The sequence below is a fragment of the Myodes glareolus genome, chromosome 22 (genome assembly GCF_982192425.1).
Source record: "Myodes glareolus chromosome 22, mMyoGla1.1, whole genome shotgun sequence".
In the NCBI taxonomy this organism is placed as follows: Eukaryota; Metazoa; Chordata; class Mammalia; order Rodentia; family Cricetidae; genus Myodes; species Myodes glareolus.
Genome location: NC_142047.1, coordinates 37,870,498 through 37,884,370, shown reverse-complemented (window position 1 = coordinate 37,884,370; position 13,873 = coordinate 37,870,498). Strand labels below are relative to the sequence as shown.

The window sequence follows — 13,873 nt, the reverse complement described above, 5'->3', positions numbered from 1 at the left end:
AATTCCCAGCACCCACATGGCAGCTCACAACTGTCTGTAACTCTGTGATCTAACTCCCTCACACATACATGCAAGGAAAACCACCAATACACATAAAATAAACTTTTAAAAATATCCCTTTTAGGGCTGGAGAGATGGCTCAGAGGTTAAGAGCATTGCCTGCTCTTCCAAAGGTCCTGAGTTCAATTCCCAGCAACCACATGGTGGCTCACAACCATCTGTAATGGGGTCTGGTGTCCTCTTCTGGCCTGCAGGCATACACACAGACAGAATATTGTATACATAATAAATAAATAAATATTTTTAAAAAATCCCTTTTAAAAAAAAGACATCTAGAGGCCGTTGAAGTAACATGTGTATCAAGTCCCAAGACTAGGGAGACCTGTTTTAACCCAGGTCTACGGGGCTCCCAGTGCAGCAGGGGTCTGGTAAGGGACAGGTGGGAGGGCATGTCACCTACCTCTCTGAAAGACCTGGACACTGTCCTTGTACTGGCACGTCAGGATAATGACTGTCCAATCAACCCCCCTTGGGTGCTCCATTCCGGCCCAGAGGGTGAGGGCCTTCCTGAAACAGCAGTGCATGAGTACGTGTGAATACTTTTAAAGTTAACTCTTTCTGGTATGCAGTTTTATGAATTTTAACACAAGAACAGATTCCTGTGACATTTTTATTTTATCATTTGTATGTGTCTGAGTGTTTTGCCTGCATGTACATATTGTACCACATGTGTGTCTGGGGCCATCAGAGGTCAGGAGAGGGTATCAGTTCTCCTGGGACTGGAATTACAGATGGTTATGAGAGCTACCATGTGTGTGCTGGGAATCAAACTTAGGTCCTCTACAGGAGTAGCGATGGCAGGTCGTGGAGGCAGAGCAGGCAGATCTCTGAGTTCAAGGTGAGCCTGGTCTGCAGAGCCAGGGTTACCCAGAGAAACTGGTAAGGGGGGAGAGTAGCAAGTGCTCTTAACTACTGAGTCATCTCTCCAGCCCCTCCTTATCCATGACTTTGTCCACTGGACTTGTAAAATAAAAAGCATGACTTTAAATGTCCCCGTCCCCAAAACAAAAAGTGGCACCTGCAAATGGCTGAGTGGATGACAGATCTTTCTAGGGTGGCAAAGGAAGTAAGAGTTTTGACTTCACCCTGTTTGGGGGGGGGGGGGATGAAGGTTCTGAAATAGTCTCTGGGTCAAAGGCCCTACTCCTGGTTAGTTTTTACCACCAAGTAGACAGAACAGAGTCAGCTGGGAAGAAAGAACCTCAATTAAAGAATGGCCTGGAGGGGCTGGAGAGACAGCTCAGCAGTTGAGAGCAATGACTACTCTTCCAGAGGTCCTGAGTTCAATTCCCAGCAACCACATGGTGACTCACCACCACCTGTAATGAGATCTGGCGACCTCTTCTGGCCTACAGGCATGCATGCAGACAGAACACTGTATATATAATAAATAAATAAAAAAAAAAAAAAAAAAAAAAAGGAATGGCCTGGAATTCCTGCCCTGAACTTCCTAAATGAGGGACTGTCAACAAACACACCCTCCCTTTCCTCCCCAGGTTGTTGTTGGTAGAGTTTTATCACAGCAATAGAAAGGCAAACCTAGACAACTCTGAATACTAAGTGGGGGGAGGGCAGGGAAAGCCTCAAGAAATCAAACAAGGCTGAGAAGTATTCCCCTCCCGAGAGTATTTAATACCCCAACTAACACTTAGGGAGTGTTTCTCAGCAGTCCTAATAGTTGATCTTTATCACACTGTGCAGATAAAGAAATCTGGGCTCAAAGTGTAAGCAGGCTGCCTAAGGTCAGGTAGAGCTAGCAGGGTCCTGCTCTCAGCCACAGTAAGAAAAACAGTCTTGCAGCTGTCCATGTCACGTGTGGCATTTGTGATCTTAGAATACAGAAAGTTAATTATTGCAACACTTCACCCATTTTTAAAAGAACTTCATTTGCCCAATCCAAGCTGGAGTTTTGTGGGTTGGGCTTTTTTTTTTTTTTCAAGTTAAAGCACAGTCTTATGGATCCTGCACTGGCCTCTAATTTACTATGTAGCCAAGGGTGGCCTTAAACTTCTGATTCTCCTGCTTTTGTCTCCTGTGTACTGTAAAGGATTGTGCCAACTCACTTAGCCAAAGTTTTTTGTTTGTGTTTCTGTTTTTTTCTAGTGCTACGATTCCTCAGTAAAATTATAAGATAGTGCATATATCCAAAGACAATAAAATAATACGGACCCTTATACACACACGCACACACATTTTCAAAACAAGCACTCACTTTGTAGGCCTAGCTGGCCTCAAACTTTCCATCCTCCTCCTGCCTCCACTTTCCAATACTGGGTTTATTGTGCTCAGATTATGGAACAGGCAGGTACTATGAACATTTTAGCATTTAAAAAATTTTAAAAGTTGCATCAGTCTGTGTGTGTGTGTGTGTGTGTGTGTGTGTGTGTGTGTGTGTGTGTGTGTATCAGGCCCTAGAAGACTCTGATCTGCGGCTTTCTGAAGAACAAGAGACAGAAAGAAGTTGGCTGGGAGTAAAACCAGGATGTAAACAGCATGTTCATGAAACGTGTACCTAGAGGGGTAAACTGAAGCAGGGAAACCACTCAAAATCAGTGCAGCGCTGGAGCTCCACCGGCTCAAGGGAATGCCCCTGGGTGCGCCAGGTGTCCCCAACTCGCGGAGCTCCCACCAAAAATAAATAAATAAAATAAAAAAACAGCCTAGAAGAAGCGAAAGCAACACTGTAGAGGTCTCCTGCAGCTAGCTAGCCCTGGGGGCTACAGAAGACCCGCAGGAGGGTGCCCGAAACTAGAGCGGAACTGAAAGACCCCCGCGGACCCACATACCTGCGTCTGCCTGTCGCTCCCAGAGTCGGCTCTTTAACGCGGCTGCGCGTTTAGCGCAGCGTACCCTGGGAAATGGAGTTCACTTGGAGTCGCCAGCTCCTGCTCTCTCAGCCCCACCTTGTTGAAGGAAAAGAGTTCTCTTTTTTTGTTTGTTTGTTTTATGTTTTTTGCTTTTCAAGACAGGGTTTTTTTGTAGCTTTGAAGCCTGTCCTGAAAGTAGCTCTTGTAGACCAGGCTGGCCTCGATCCTCCTGCCTCTGCCTCCGAGTGCTGGAATTAAAGGCGTGCGCCAACACCACACTGCAGTAAGAGTTCTTAAACATAACGCTCCCCCAACTTCCAGAACTAAAATACTCAGAGAGACCAGGGAGTCTTTTTTGTTTGTTTTGTATTTTGTTTTTTGTTTTTTTGTTTTTTTTTTTTCTGAGACAAGGTTTCTCTGTGTAGCTCTGGCTGTCCTGGAACTCGTTCTGTAGACCAGGCTGGCTTTAAACTTAGAGATCTGCCTGCCTCGGCCTCCCGAATGCTGGGATTAAAGATGTGCGCCACCACTGCCCGGCAACGTTTATTTATTTTTATGTACATTGGGGTTTTGTCTGTATGCATGTCCGTGTGAGGATGCCCCCAATTAAATGTTTTCCTTTGTAAGAGCTGCCTTAGTCATGGTGTCTCTTGGCTTTTGGTTTCTTTCTTTTTTAAATAATTTATTTTGTTGTTGCTTTCTGTTTTTTCAAAGATTTTTTTTCCTTATGTATAGTGTTCTGTCTGCATTATGCCTGCAGGCCAGAAGAGGGCACCAGATCTCATTACAGATCTGTTGTGACCCGGTGGTTGCTGGGAATTGAACTCAGGACCTCTAGAAGACAAAGGCAGTGCTCTTAACTGTTGAGCCATCTTTTTTTTTTTTTTTTTGGTTTTTCAAGACAAGGTTTCTATGTATAGCCCTGGCTGTACTGGAACTAGATCAGTAGCGCAGGCTGGCCTCAAACTCTGAGATCTGCCTGCCTCTACCTTCCAAGTACTGGTATTAAAGGCATGCACCACCATTGCCCAGTTATTGAAAATATTTTTAAATACAACTTTATGAGAGATGGAGACAGAATCAGGAATTGAAGGCAATCATGGCTACATCAAGAATTTGAGAACCTCCTCGGTAAAGAGGAAAGCAATGTTATGGCTTTGATGGTGTAGCCCCGCGGTAAAGCACTTGCTTAGCATGCAAAAGGCTCTAGGATCCCAGACATTCCTAAGATATGTAAAGGACAAGACTTACAGTGAGCCTTCATGGGACAGAAAACATGAGCTTTATCTATATTTGAGTTTTTCTTACAAAAATTTACTTTCCAAATGTGGTGTCCTTTACAAAGGAGCTTGAGAGGTCTCGAGGTCCATCTCATTGGGGACTGTACAGTAATTCTGTAGTCTTCGCTGCTCACAGCTGTGTCTGCCTGTCTCTGTCTATAAAAAAAAAGCTAACAGTGTTACCCAAGGCCTGCGGTTGTTGTATAGGTTTGACTTCATAGTAAATAGGAGGGAAACAAACAAACAAAAACCAGCATTATTATCGTTGGAGTCACCCCCTTCCTGCTCTCTGAGAGCAGGATTTTTGGGTTGTTCACTGCTGCATCTTCCGGCTCTAGGGCAGTGCCTAGGACATTGTAAGTGGCTAGAAACAACTGGATGGAAGGAAAAAAAACACACCTGCCCAGTGCCCATGGGAGTCATCCCTTCACTTGACCCCAGTCTCACTCATCCCATCTCCAGTGCTGGTTTCTTCTATGAACGCAGGAAGCCTCTCTCAAGTGAGAAGGTGCCTCTTCTTGCTGCTGGTTCAGCAATGCAGATCCCAGGCTCTGCAGTAGAGTGGGAAGCAGAGATGCCTGCTGCTGCAGTTTTGACAGTGGCTCCATCAAACAGAATGTGTCCCCAAAGAGCTCAAAAGCAAAGAGCTTAATTCACACCCTGAGCAGGGATGGTTGGAGGGCCTTGATGATGCCAGGCTTGCTCTAGCACTTTCTAGATGTGGTAGCTCATACCTGGCCTATAATCTTAGCATTCAGGAGGCGGAGGCAAAGGCAGAGGCAGGAGGATCACCCACAGTTCAAGGCCAGTGTTGTCTATATAAGTAGATCAGTAGATCCTGTTTAAAAAGAAATAATTCAGGGGCTGGAGAGATGGCTTAGAGGTTAAGAGCACTGGCTGCTCTTCCAGAGTTCTTAATTTCAATTCCCAGCAACCATTAGGTGGTTCACAACCATCTATAATGAGTTCTGGTGCCCTCTTCTGGCCTTCCGGCATACACGCGGACAGAACACTAAATATGATAAATAAATCAATCTTTTTTTTTCTTTTTTTTTTTTTTAAAGGAAATTCTTGCAGAAGGTTTATGTCACACGCCTGTAATCCCAGCACTCAGGAGGTAGAGGCAGAAAACTGAGGAATCCAAAGTCAATCTCAACTACACAGTGAATTGGGGCTAGTTTGAGTTGTATGAGATCCTGTCTCTTTGTTTGTTGTTTGTTTTTTCGAGACAGGATCACACTGTATAGACTAGGCTAGTCTTGAACTCAGGGATCTATCTGTCTCTGCCTCCTGAGTGCTGGAATCAAAAGTATGCACCATCACTGCCTAACGAGATCCTGTCTTCAGAAGGGTTGTGGGCTAGGGAGATGGCTCAGTTGGTAAAGTGCTTGTCAGGAGGACCTGAATGGGGGTCCCTGGCCACCACATAAATACATCTGTGGTGCTAGTGCTGGGAAAACAGAGACAGGAGGTCCTTGGCCAGCCAGGTGAGCTAAATCAATTAATTGTGTCCAGGTTCAGTAGTGTACTAGATGGTTTTGTGTGTCAACTTGACACAAGTTAGAGTCATCAGAGGGGAAGGAGCCTCAGTTGAGGAAATGCCTTCATGAGATCTAGCTGTAAGGCATTTTCTCAGTTTGAGGCTTTCTCTTCCCAGAGAACTAGTGTTTGTATAATCAGTCTAGATAGGTATATATACGTGTGTGTACATGCATGTGTATGTGTGTGTGCATGTGTGTGTGCGCAGGTGTACGGGCATATTTTGTGCACAGGAATATGTGTATGTGTGCGCAGGTGTACGTGCATGTGTGTGTGTGTGTGTTTGCATCCAAGTGCGTGTGGCCCTGTGCTTGTTTGTGTTGAGGCCTAAAGTGGATGTTGGGTGTCTTCGGTAGCTCTCTGTTTTATTGCAGCAAAGTCTCTCTCTGAGCCAGAGCTGGTTTATTCTAGCTAGGCTAGCTATCCAGAAAGTCCAGCCCCTGGAATCCCTGCTTCTGCCTCCTGGGTGCTGAGATTTGATTGGGTTTTATGTGGGTTCTGGTTCAAACTCTGATCCTCAAGCTTCAGGGAAACTGCTTTCCCACTTCTTAGGATTTTTTTTTAAATCCATACATACTTGTACATATTTATTAGGGCTAATAAAATGATCTGACACTGTATATAATATCTAATGATCAAATCAGGGTAAGGCCTGCCGGTGGAGTCCAGAAGTGAAACTCATGTTTGCACATGTAAATAAACCCTAGGTTCAATAGCCAGCTGTTGGGAATATTATTTTCAGGCACCATTTAATTAACTGTGAAGCTGTGATTCTTTGCCTGTCTAAAACACCTGATGGTCCTAATAAAGAGATAAATGGCCAATAGTGAGGCAGGTGCAGGGATAGGCGGGGCTGGTGGGCAGAGAGGATAAAAAGAGAAAGGGGCAAGAGAACAAGGAGAGGAGGACTCCAGGGGCCAACCGCCTAGACAGCCACAGAGTAAGAAGGAAGGGAAGGTATACAGAAATAGAGAAAGATAAAAGCCCAGAGGCAAAAGGTAGTTGGGGTAATTTAAGAAGAACTGGCAAGAAACAAGCCAAATTAAGACCAGGCAATCATAACTAAGAGTAAGCCTCTGTGTGTGATTGTCAAAAAGACAAAAGAATAAAACATCACACGACATCCAGTGTGCACACACACACATACACATATAATCATAAGCAGCTCCAGTTCCTCAAGCATTTATTTCTTTATTATATTTTAATTTACTTTTTAAGATTTGTATCATTAACATTTAGATATTATATATTTTCTATGTAACCCTAGCTGGTCAGGTACTCACCATATAAACTAGGATATTCTAGAACCTATATATCTGCCTCTGCCTAGGGCTGGAATTATAGGCCTGTGCCACGCCAGCAGAGGACAGGAACACTGTTCCATAGCGCCACCTTCAGCAGCCTTTAAGGAACCGCACTCAGGTTACCCAGGTATTCTTGGCATTGGTATTGAAAGACTCCCGCGTGGGTGTCTTCCCTCGGGAAAGACCCTGTGCCCAAAGATCAGTCGAAAACACGCAGCCGGATGCAAGCAGCAGGAGATTTATTGGTGGACACACAGGTACCTGGGCGACAAGTCTCTCGAAGAACTTGCGCGCCTAGGTTGGGGGTGAGGGGTTCTTATAGGAGAGCAAAAGCGCGGGTACAGAAGCAAAAAAGCGTGGTTACAGGGATTCATTCCATTGGTCAATTTAAATAAGGCTAAACTGAGTGGCGCATTCTTGACCTTTCATCTAAATACCAAGGAGGGGGGTTGTCCAGGGGCTTCCTGTCCTGGCACATTCTTGACCTTTCATCTAAATACCAAGGAGGGGGGTTGTCCAGGGACTTCCTGTCCTGGCTGGAGACCCACCTGGATAGGAGGGGTTTGTGCTACCTGTTTTTTTTATCTCTTCCTGCCTTTCTAGCTGGAGACTGTAAATATCCTGACTCACATCCTGTCGCAGGACAAAAGGCTCCCTTCCCCTCCCTTACAGCAAGGGGCCTGAATTGTTTATATCTAAGGCCCTGCATTCCAGCATTAAGAGTGATATATATATTTTTTCCTTTACAGTATTAAAAAAAAATTTCGGGAGAAGCCAGTTTATGGTGCAGCAGAAGTGGAGAGTTTATTAATAAAAATTTAATACAGGCTTAAGAACAAGAGTTAAGCAAAAGAGGCACTCAGAAGAAAATAAGAATCTGAGTATTGGTGTCTCAAAGAAGAATCATAGAAAACAAAATGCGTGCAAACGTAGATATACAGGCTCAAAGGGAGCGTGTACTGACTGGTTTTGTGTCAACTTGACACAGACTGGAGTCATCAGAGGAAGGGGCCTCAGCTGAGGAAATGCCTCCTTGAGATCCGGCTGGAAGACATTGTCTCACTTAGTGATCAATAGGGGAGGACCCAGCCCATGGTAGTGGTGCCATCCTGGGCTGCTGGTTCTATAAAATGGTGGACTGAACAAGTCATGGGAAGCAACCCAGTAGGCATTTCCCCCACCATAACCTCTACATCAGCTCCTGCCTCCAGGATCCTGCCCTGTTAGAGTTCCTGTCCTGACTTCCTTCAGTGATGGACACCAATGCTGAAGAGTAACCAAATAAACTCTTTTCTCCCCAACTTGCTTTTTGGTCATGGTGTTTCATCACAGCAAATTGGTACCAGCCAGATGGAGTATTTGCTCTGACAGACCTGACCGTGTTTTGGGGAGGAACGAGGAAGGGCTTTGGGACCCTGGGCTAGAAGAGTCAGTGAGGGTTGAGAGCTCAGTGGGATGTCCTGGGAGAACCTGGGAGATGAGAGCGGTGCAGAAGATGGAGGCCTGGCTGTGAAGTTTCGGAGGGATACTGAAGATTCTACCAGGGCTGTTTGCTGTTCTGAATTAAGATCTGTAACCAGAGACTGATCTTTAATTTTCCAGCCACACAGACCCAAATAGTCACACAGATACTATATTAATTACAACACTGATTGGCCGATGGCTCAGGTATATTTCTAGCTAACTCTTATTTATTTATTTATTTAGGGTTTTTTGTTTATTTGTTTTTGAGACAGGGTTTCTCTGTAGCTTTGGAGCCTGTCCCGGAACTAGACCAGGCTGGCCTCAAACTCAGAGATCCACCTACCTCTGCCTCCCGAGTGCTGAGATTAAAGGCATGCTCTACCATCACCGGGTTAGTTCTTACATCTTAAATTAACCCATTTCTATTAGTCTATGTATTGCCACATGACTGTGACATTACCTCATTTCCTATGTATTGTTTCCTCAGCAACTGGCTGGCGCCTCTCTGACTCTGCCTTTTTTATTATTCTATCTCTGCTTGGATTTCCTGCCTTGCTATAGTCTGCCCTGCCATAGACCAAAGCAGCTTCTTTATTACCCAATGGTAATAAAACATATTCACAGCACACAGAGGGCAACCCCACATCAAAGATCCTGGGGTTCTGACTAGCTGGGGCTGAAGAATCACTGTGATTAACAATATACCATAACTACTAAAGCAGTTTGCTTTGCAGGGCACTTGATGTTGGTCAGCTGGAACTAAGAATTTAGTGGAGATTAAGAAGATACCATCAGGGCTGGAGAGATGATGGCTCAGCAGTTAAGAGCACTGGCTGCTCTTCCAGAGGTCCTGAGTTAAATTTCCAGCAATCACATGGTGACTCACAACCGTCTACAATAAAATCTGGCACCCTCTTCTGACCTGCAGGCATACATGCAGACAGAACATTTTATATATGATAATGTATACATGATAAATACTTTTTTAAAAAGATACCATCATCGACACAATATCTTGTGAGAAGTTTTTCTTGAGAGCACAGAGAAACTGTGTTCCAGAGGTACCCAGGTTTGGTAATGTGTAAGCATCACCCAGGTGGGACTGGTTCTGAAGGCATGAAAGGGTCATGGAGAGCTGCTGAGGCTTGGCACTGGGAGAGACCAGGAAAGGCCATTGTTGAAGGTGCAGCCTCAGTAGCAGTTGAAGGCCCAGGACTGAAGGGGTCATGCAACCAAGTTAAGACTAGGCACCATGAAGAAAGCCTATGAGAGGCTGTTGGTGAAGGTGCAGCCCGGTTGCAGCATTTTCGAGATGCCAGTACCATGGGATGACCACCAAGAACAGTAGCAGCAGTGGAGTGGAGCCAGCCCGAGCCTGTAAGATCTGTGTGTGTTGCAAATGGCAGAGCTGGAGAAGTGACCCAAACCTTTTGGAGGAGTCCAGAAGATCATGAGAGAATCCCAGATAACTGGACATCGAGTTATGTGTGTTATTGGAGTTGGTTTTGCTTGGTTCAGATTATGACGGCATCCTGGTTCTTCCCTCTGGAAGAAAGAATGGATGTGCTGAGAAGATGAGGGCAAGCAGGCAAAGAACAAACCCTTCCTTCTTCCACTGTTCTTATATAGGCTTCCAGCAGAAGGTGTGGCCCGGATTAAGGGTGTGTCATCCAGCCTGAAGGTCTGGATTAAAGGCACGTTGTCTTCTTGCCTCAAAATCCCGATCACAAGTGGGCCTTCCATTTCTGGATTATAGTTCATTCCTGGTATAGTCAAGTTGACAACCAAGAATAGTCAACACAGAAAGTAATTGACCAACTCTCTTAGTATTATTAGCCTTAGTATTAGCCAGGGATACCATTCGGTACCTCTCAGTTATGTCTCAAAAGGTTTCTAAGAATCCTCATCCTTTTTCTTATCTCTCTCTCTCTGTCTCTCTCTCTCTCTCTTTCTTTCTCTCTGTCTCTCTGGTTTTTTGAGACAGGGTTTCTCTGTAACTTTGGAGCCTGTCCTGGCACTAGCTCTGTAGACCAGGCTGACTCCGAACTCACAGAGATCCGCCTGTCTCTGCCTCCTGAGTGCTGGGATTAAAGGCGTGAGCCACCACCGCCCAGCTCTATTTCTCTCTTTTGATAAGGTGCATCAGGATAAGGTCAGAGTAGACGTAGAGAGCTTCGAGACAGGCCACAGTGTGGGCACAGTGCAGGTGCTTGGATGAAGTGAGAGACAATGGGTATCGTGTTTCACACCTGTAGCTCTAACACTTTGTGAGTGATAAAGCAGGGGTGTGTGTGGAGGGGGGCTCTGTTCTACATTCAAGCCCTGCCTGAGCTGCAAAGGCAAACCTTGCCTCAAAAACGAACTGCAAAAAGGGCTAGGGAAGTAGCCCAGCCATTAAATACTTGCCTGAGTTCCAGGCATGGTCAGGGATCCAACAGCGGGTGGGGGTGGGGTGATTGCAGGAGCTCTGGGGCTTGCTGACTCAGTAAGGTTGAATCAGAGTTCCATACTGAATGGGCTTTGTCTCAAGAAATAGGATAGAGGGTGAGGGAAAACCCTTCAGAGGGTCAAGGCAATCACTGTTAACCTGATGGCCTGAGTCTGATTCCCAGGCCCTACGTGGTAGAAAGAGAGCACACACGTCATCCTCTGACTTCCATGTTGCCGTGGGCCGTGCCAGAGGAGCAGCAAATTGCAATTGAAGTTCCCCGTGTCAGCCCAACAGAAGGGAATCCTCTGAAGGGCTAATCTCGTTTAAGCAAGGCCACGGGACTGCAGACCTTGGAATGTCTTTTGCTTCTGCTGTGCCTTTACATCTTCGCTGCAGCGCTGTTTCCCTGGTGTCTAGCATGGTGTGAGCGGATGGGGGTGGGGTGAGGGGGGTGGATGGGGGAGATCTCCGCTACTGTAATATAGTGTATTTAGCTCTTGGAAACAAAGCTAGAACAAAGCCCCTTCTACTGAGCATTTTCATCACCTGTGGATTGCCAAGAAGATGACCCCTCCCTAAACTGTACTGTCTAATTTGATAATAATGATAGCTTATACAGAGTTTTGATGAAAAAACGAAATAAAGGGATATGTTTCATAACCAGAGTCTGTGAGTCTCACCTAAGGAACTGCATGGGTTGTAGCTCAAGTCAATGACTAACCACTGAGTCCCAATAGCCCGAGTGGTTTAATTTTTTTTTTAACCTTAATGTTGGGAGATGTGTTCACTGGTTTGGAGCGTGTATCACAGCTGAAACAAGGCTTTGAAAATAATAGTTAGACTAAGATGTTTTTTCTAAGTAATTTTGAGGTGAAAACCCCCAAAAGACAATCTAAAGTTTTAGAAAGGCACACAGTTGAATGTGGAACTCTTTAAGGTCGGGGAACAAGAAAAAGCAGCCCAAATATTACTGGCTCATGTACTCTCCTTACTAGGTTTGGTTGATAACCAAAGGTGGCGATGAATTCTTTATACCCATTTCTGTCCTCAATCTCGTGATGTAAAAAAAACTATTGATGAGTGGACATGTACCCTAAAGATTTAAAGTAGAGCTGGCTGATTCTTTTTCATATATAAAGGTTTAGGTTTGTGATTCCCTTAAGATTCCTTATAAGATTACCTTTTAAGATAAGTAATAAAGTAATTGGCCCTTTCTTTGTAACTGCAAAATGCAGCCTGCCAGTAAGAGACCTGACGAAAACACCTTGCTTGCCCACACGCTTAAGCTATAACAAGCTGCTTGGGTATGTGGGTTCTTGAGATAATTTGTTTTTCATCTGTAATACATACAATGTTTAATCATGTGAGGGAGATGAAAAACACATTTTTCTCTATAATCATTCACTTGAAAAAAAATGGAATGCAGCTGTTCTGACTCTTGTACTGCCTGGAAGATTCTGTTGGTCTATAAAAGCTGTAAAACAACATGAGATGGGGAAGAAAGAATAAAGAAGGAAACCATCAAGAGTGTGTGAGTGCCTTTTTCCCTAATACCCACCAGATAGAAAAGATTAGCTTCGTCAATGCCGTGGATTCCTATCAAAGTTCTGTGCTGCTCGAGGCTGGTCCCCCAGACAGCAGTACTTCGTGAATGCCATGTACAAGCATGTACACACAGCGTGTGCACGCATGTGCACACACACACACACGAAATAAAAAGAAGCTGGAGAGTGATTGAAAAAGAGTCTCAGCATTCACTTCTATACACACTTGGCACACTACGTACACACAATAACTAACCAGATAATTAATGAATTGAAAGCCGGGTCTGAAACCAAGGACTCAAAGAGATGTCTGTATGCTCATGTTCATAAAAGTATTACAGTAATCAAGGGATGGAAGCAGTTTGTCACTGGTGAATGGATAAAGAAAATGTAGCATGTGCCTACAAAAGGATAGTATTCAGCCTTAAAAATGAAGGGAATTCTGACATATGCTTCAATATGGATGAGCCAAGAGGACGTTATGCTCAGTAAAAAAAGGCACTCAAAAAAAAAAAAAAAGAACAACAGGAGATTTATGCAAGTTTGCTGAAGTGGGGGAATCATACACTCATTCTCTTCTAATGAGGCCTCCTATTGACATGTGTTGGAAAGTAGTCAGACGGAGAGAAGCAGAAAGTAGGACATAGTGGAGTTGGCAGAGCGCTCGTCAAGATCAAGGTTCTGTGTGCATCCCTCAGTACTGGGACTGGGAAGAAGGTAGAATGGCAGCTGTCAGTCAGGACTAGGAAGGAGGCAGAGTGTAAGTTCGTGTTTTGTAAAATTATAAGAATTACAGAGGCCAGGTGGTGGTGGCCATATTTTTAATCCCATACTCGGGAGGCAGAGGCAGGTGGATCTCTGAGTCCAAGGCCAGCCTGGTCTGCAGAGCTAGTTCCAGGACAGGCACCAAAGCTACACAGAGAAATCCTGTCTCAAAAAATAAAAACAAAGAATTGCAGAGATGGATGGCAGTGATAATTATATAATATAAATAAACGTTATGCCATTTAACTGTTCACTGAAAAATGGCTGCTATAGTTAAATTGGTAAATTCTGTTGAATAATTTATCACAATAAAAAGAAAAACTGCCGGGCGGTGGTGACACACGCCTTTAATCCCAGCACTCGGCCAAGATAAAAAAAGCACTGATGACAACTTAAGCTGGAGAGGTTGTGGGGGAAAGGGAACACTTCTGCATTGCTGGGAATGCAAGCTGGTACAACCCCTTTGGATGTCAGTGTGGTGATTTCTCACAAAATTAAGAAACAACCTTCCTCAAGACCCAGTAATACCACTTTTGGATCTATATCCAAAGGATGCTTAATCGTGCCACAAGGACATGTGCTCAACTATGTTCATAGCAGCTTTGTTTGTCATAGCCAGAACCTGGAAACAATCTAAATGCCCCTTGACTGAAGAATGGATAAGGAAAATGAGGTACAT

The 13,873-nt window shown here is 44.6% G+C and overlaps 1 protein-coding gene across 2 annotated transcripts in view; it reads right to left on the bottom strand.

Annotated features, from left to right (window-relative positions):
• The window catches only part of Fcsk (fucose kinase), a 48,276-nt gene that overhangs the window by 33,857 nt on the left and 546 nt on the right, over window positions 1–13,873 (bottom strand). Inside the window, exons 1-2 of one of the 2 annotated variants that reach the window (XR_015735968.1) lie at window positions 2,847–2,975; window positions 461–567 (exon numbers count right to left, since the gene is read on the bottom strand). Coding sequence is in view for 1 of the 2 variants with exons in the window: in XM_087900360.1 (XP_087756486.1) it covers window positions 461–567; window positions 9,882–9,931 (157 nt within the window). In the remaining variant the exon portion in view is untranslated. Of the gene's footprint in view, window positions 1–460; window positions 568–2,846; window positions 2,976–9,881; window positions 10,000–13,873 lie in introns of those variants that run through there. The other variant, XM_087900360.1, reaches the window with a different exon arrangement.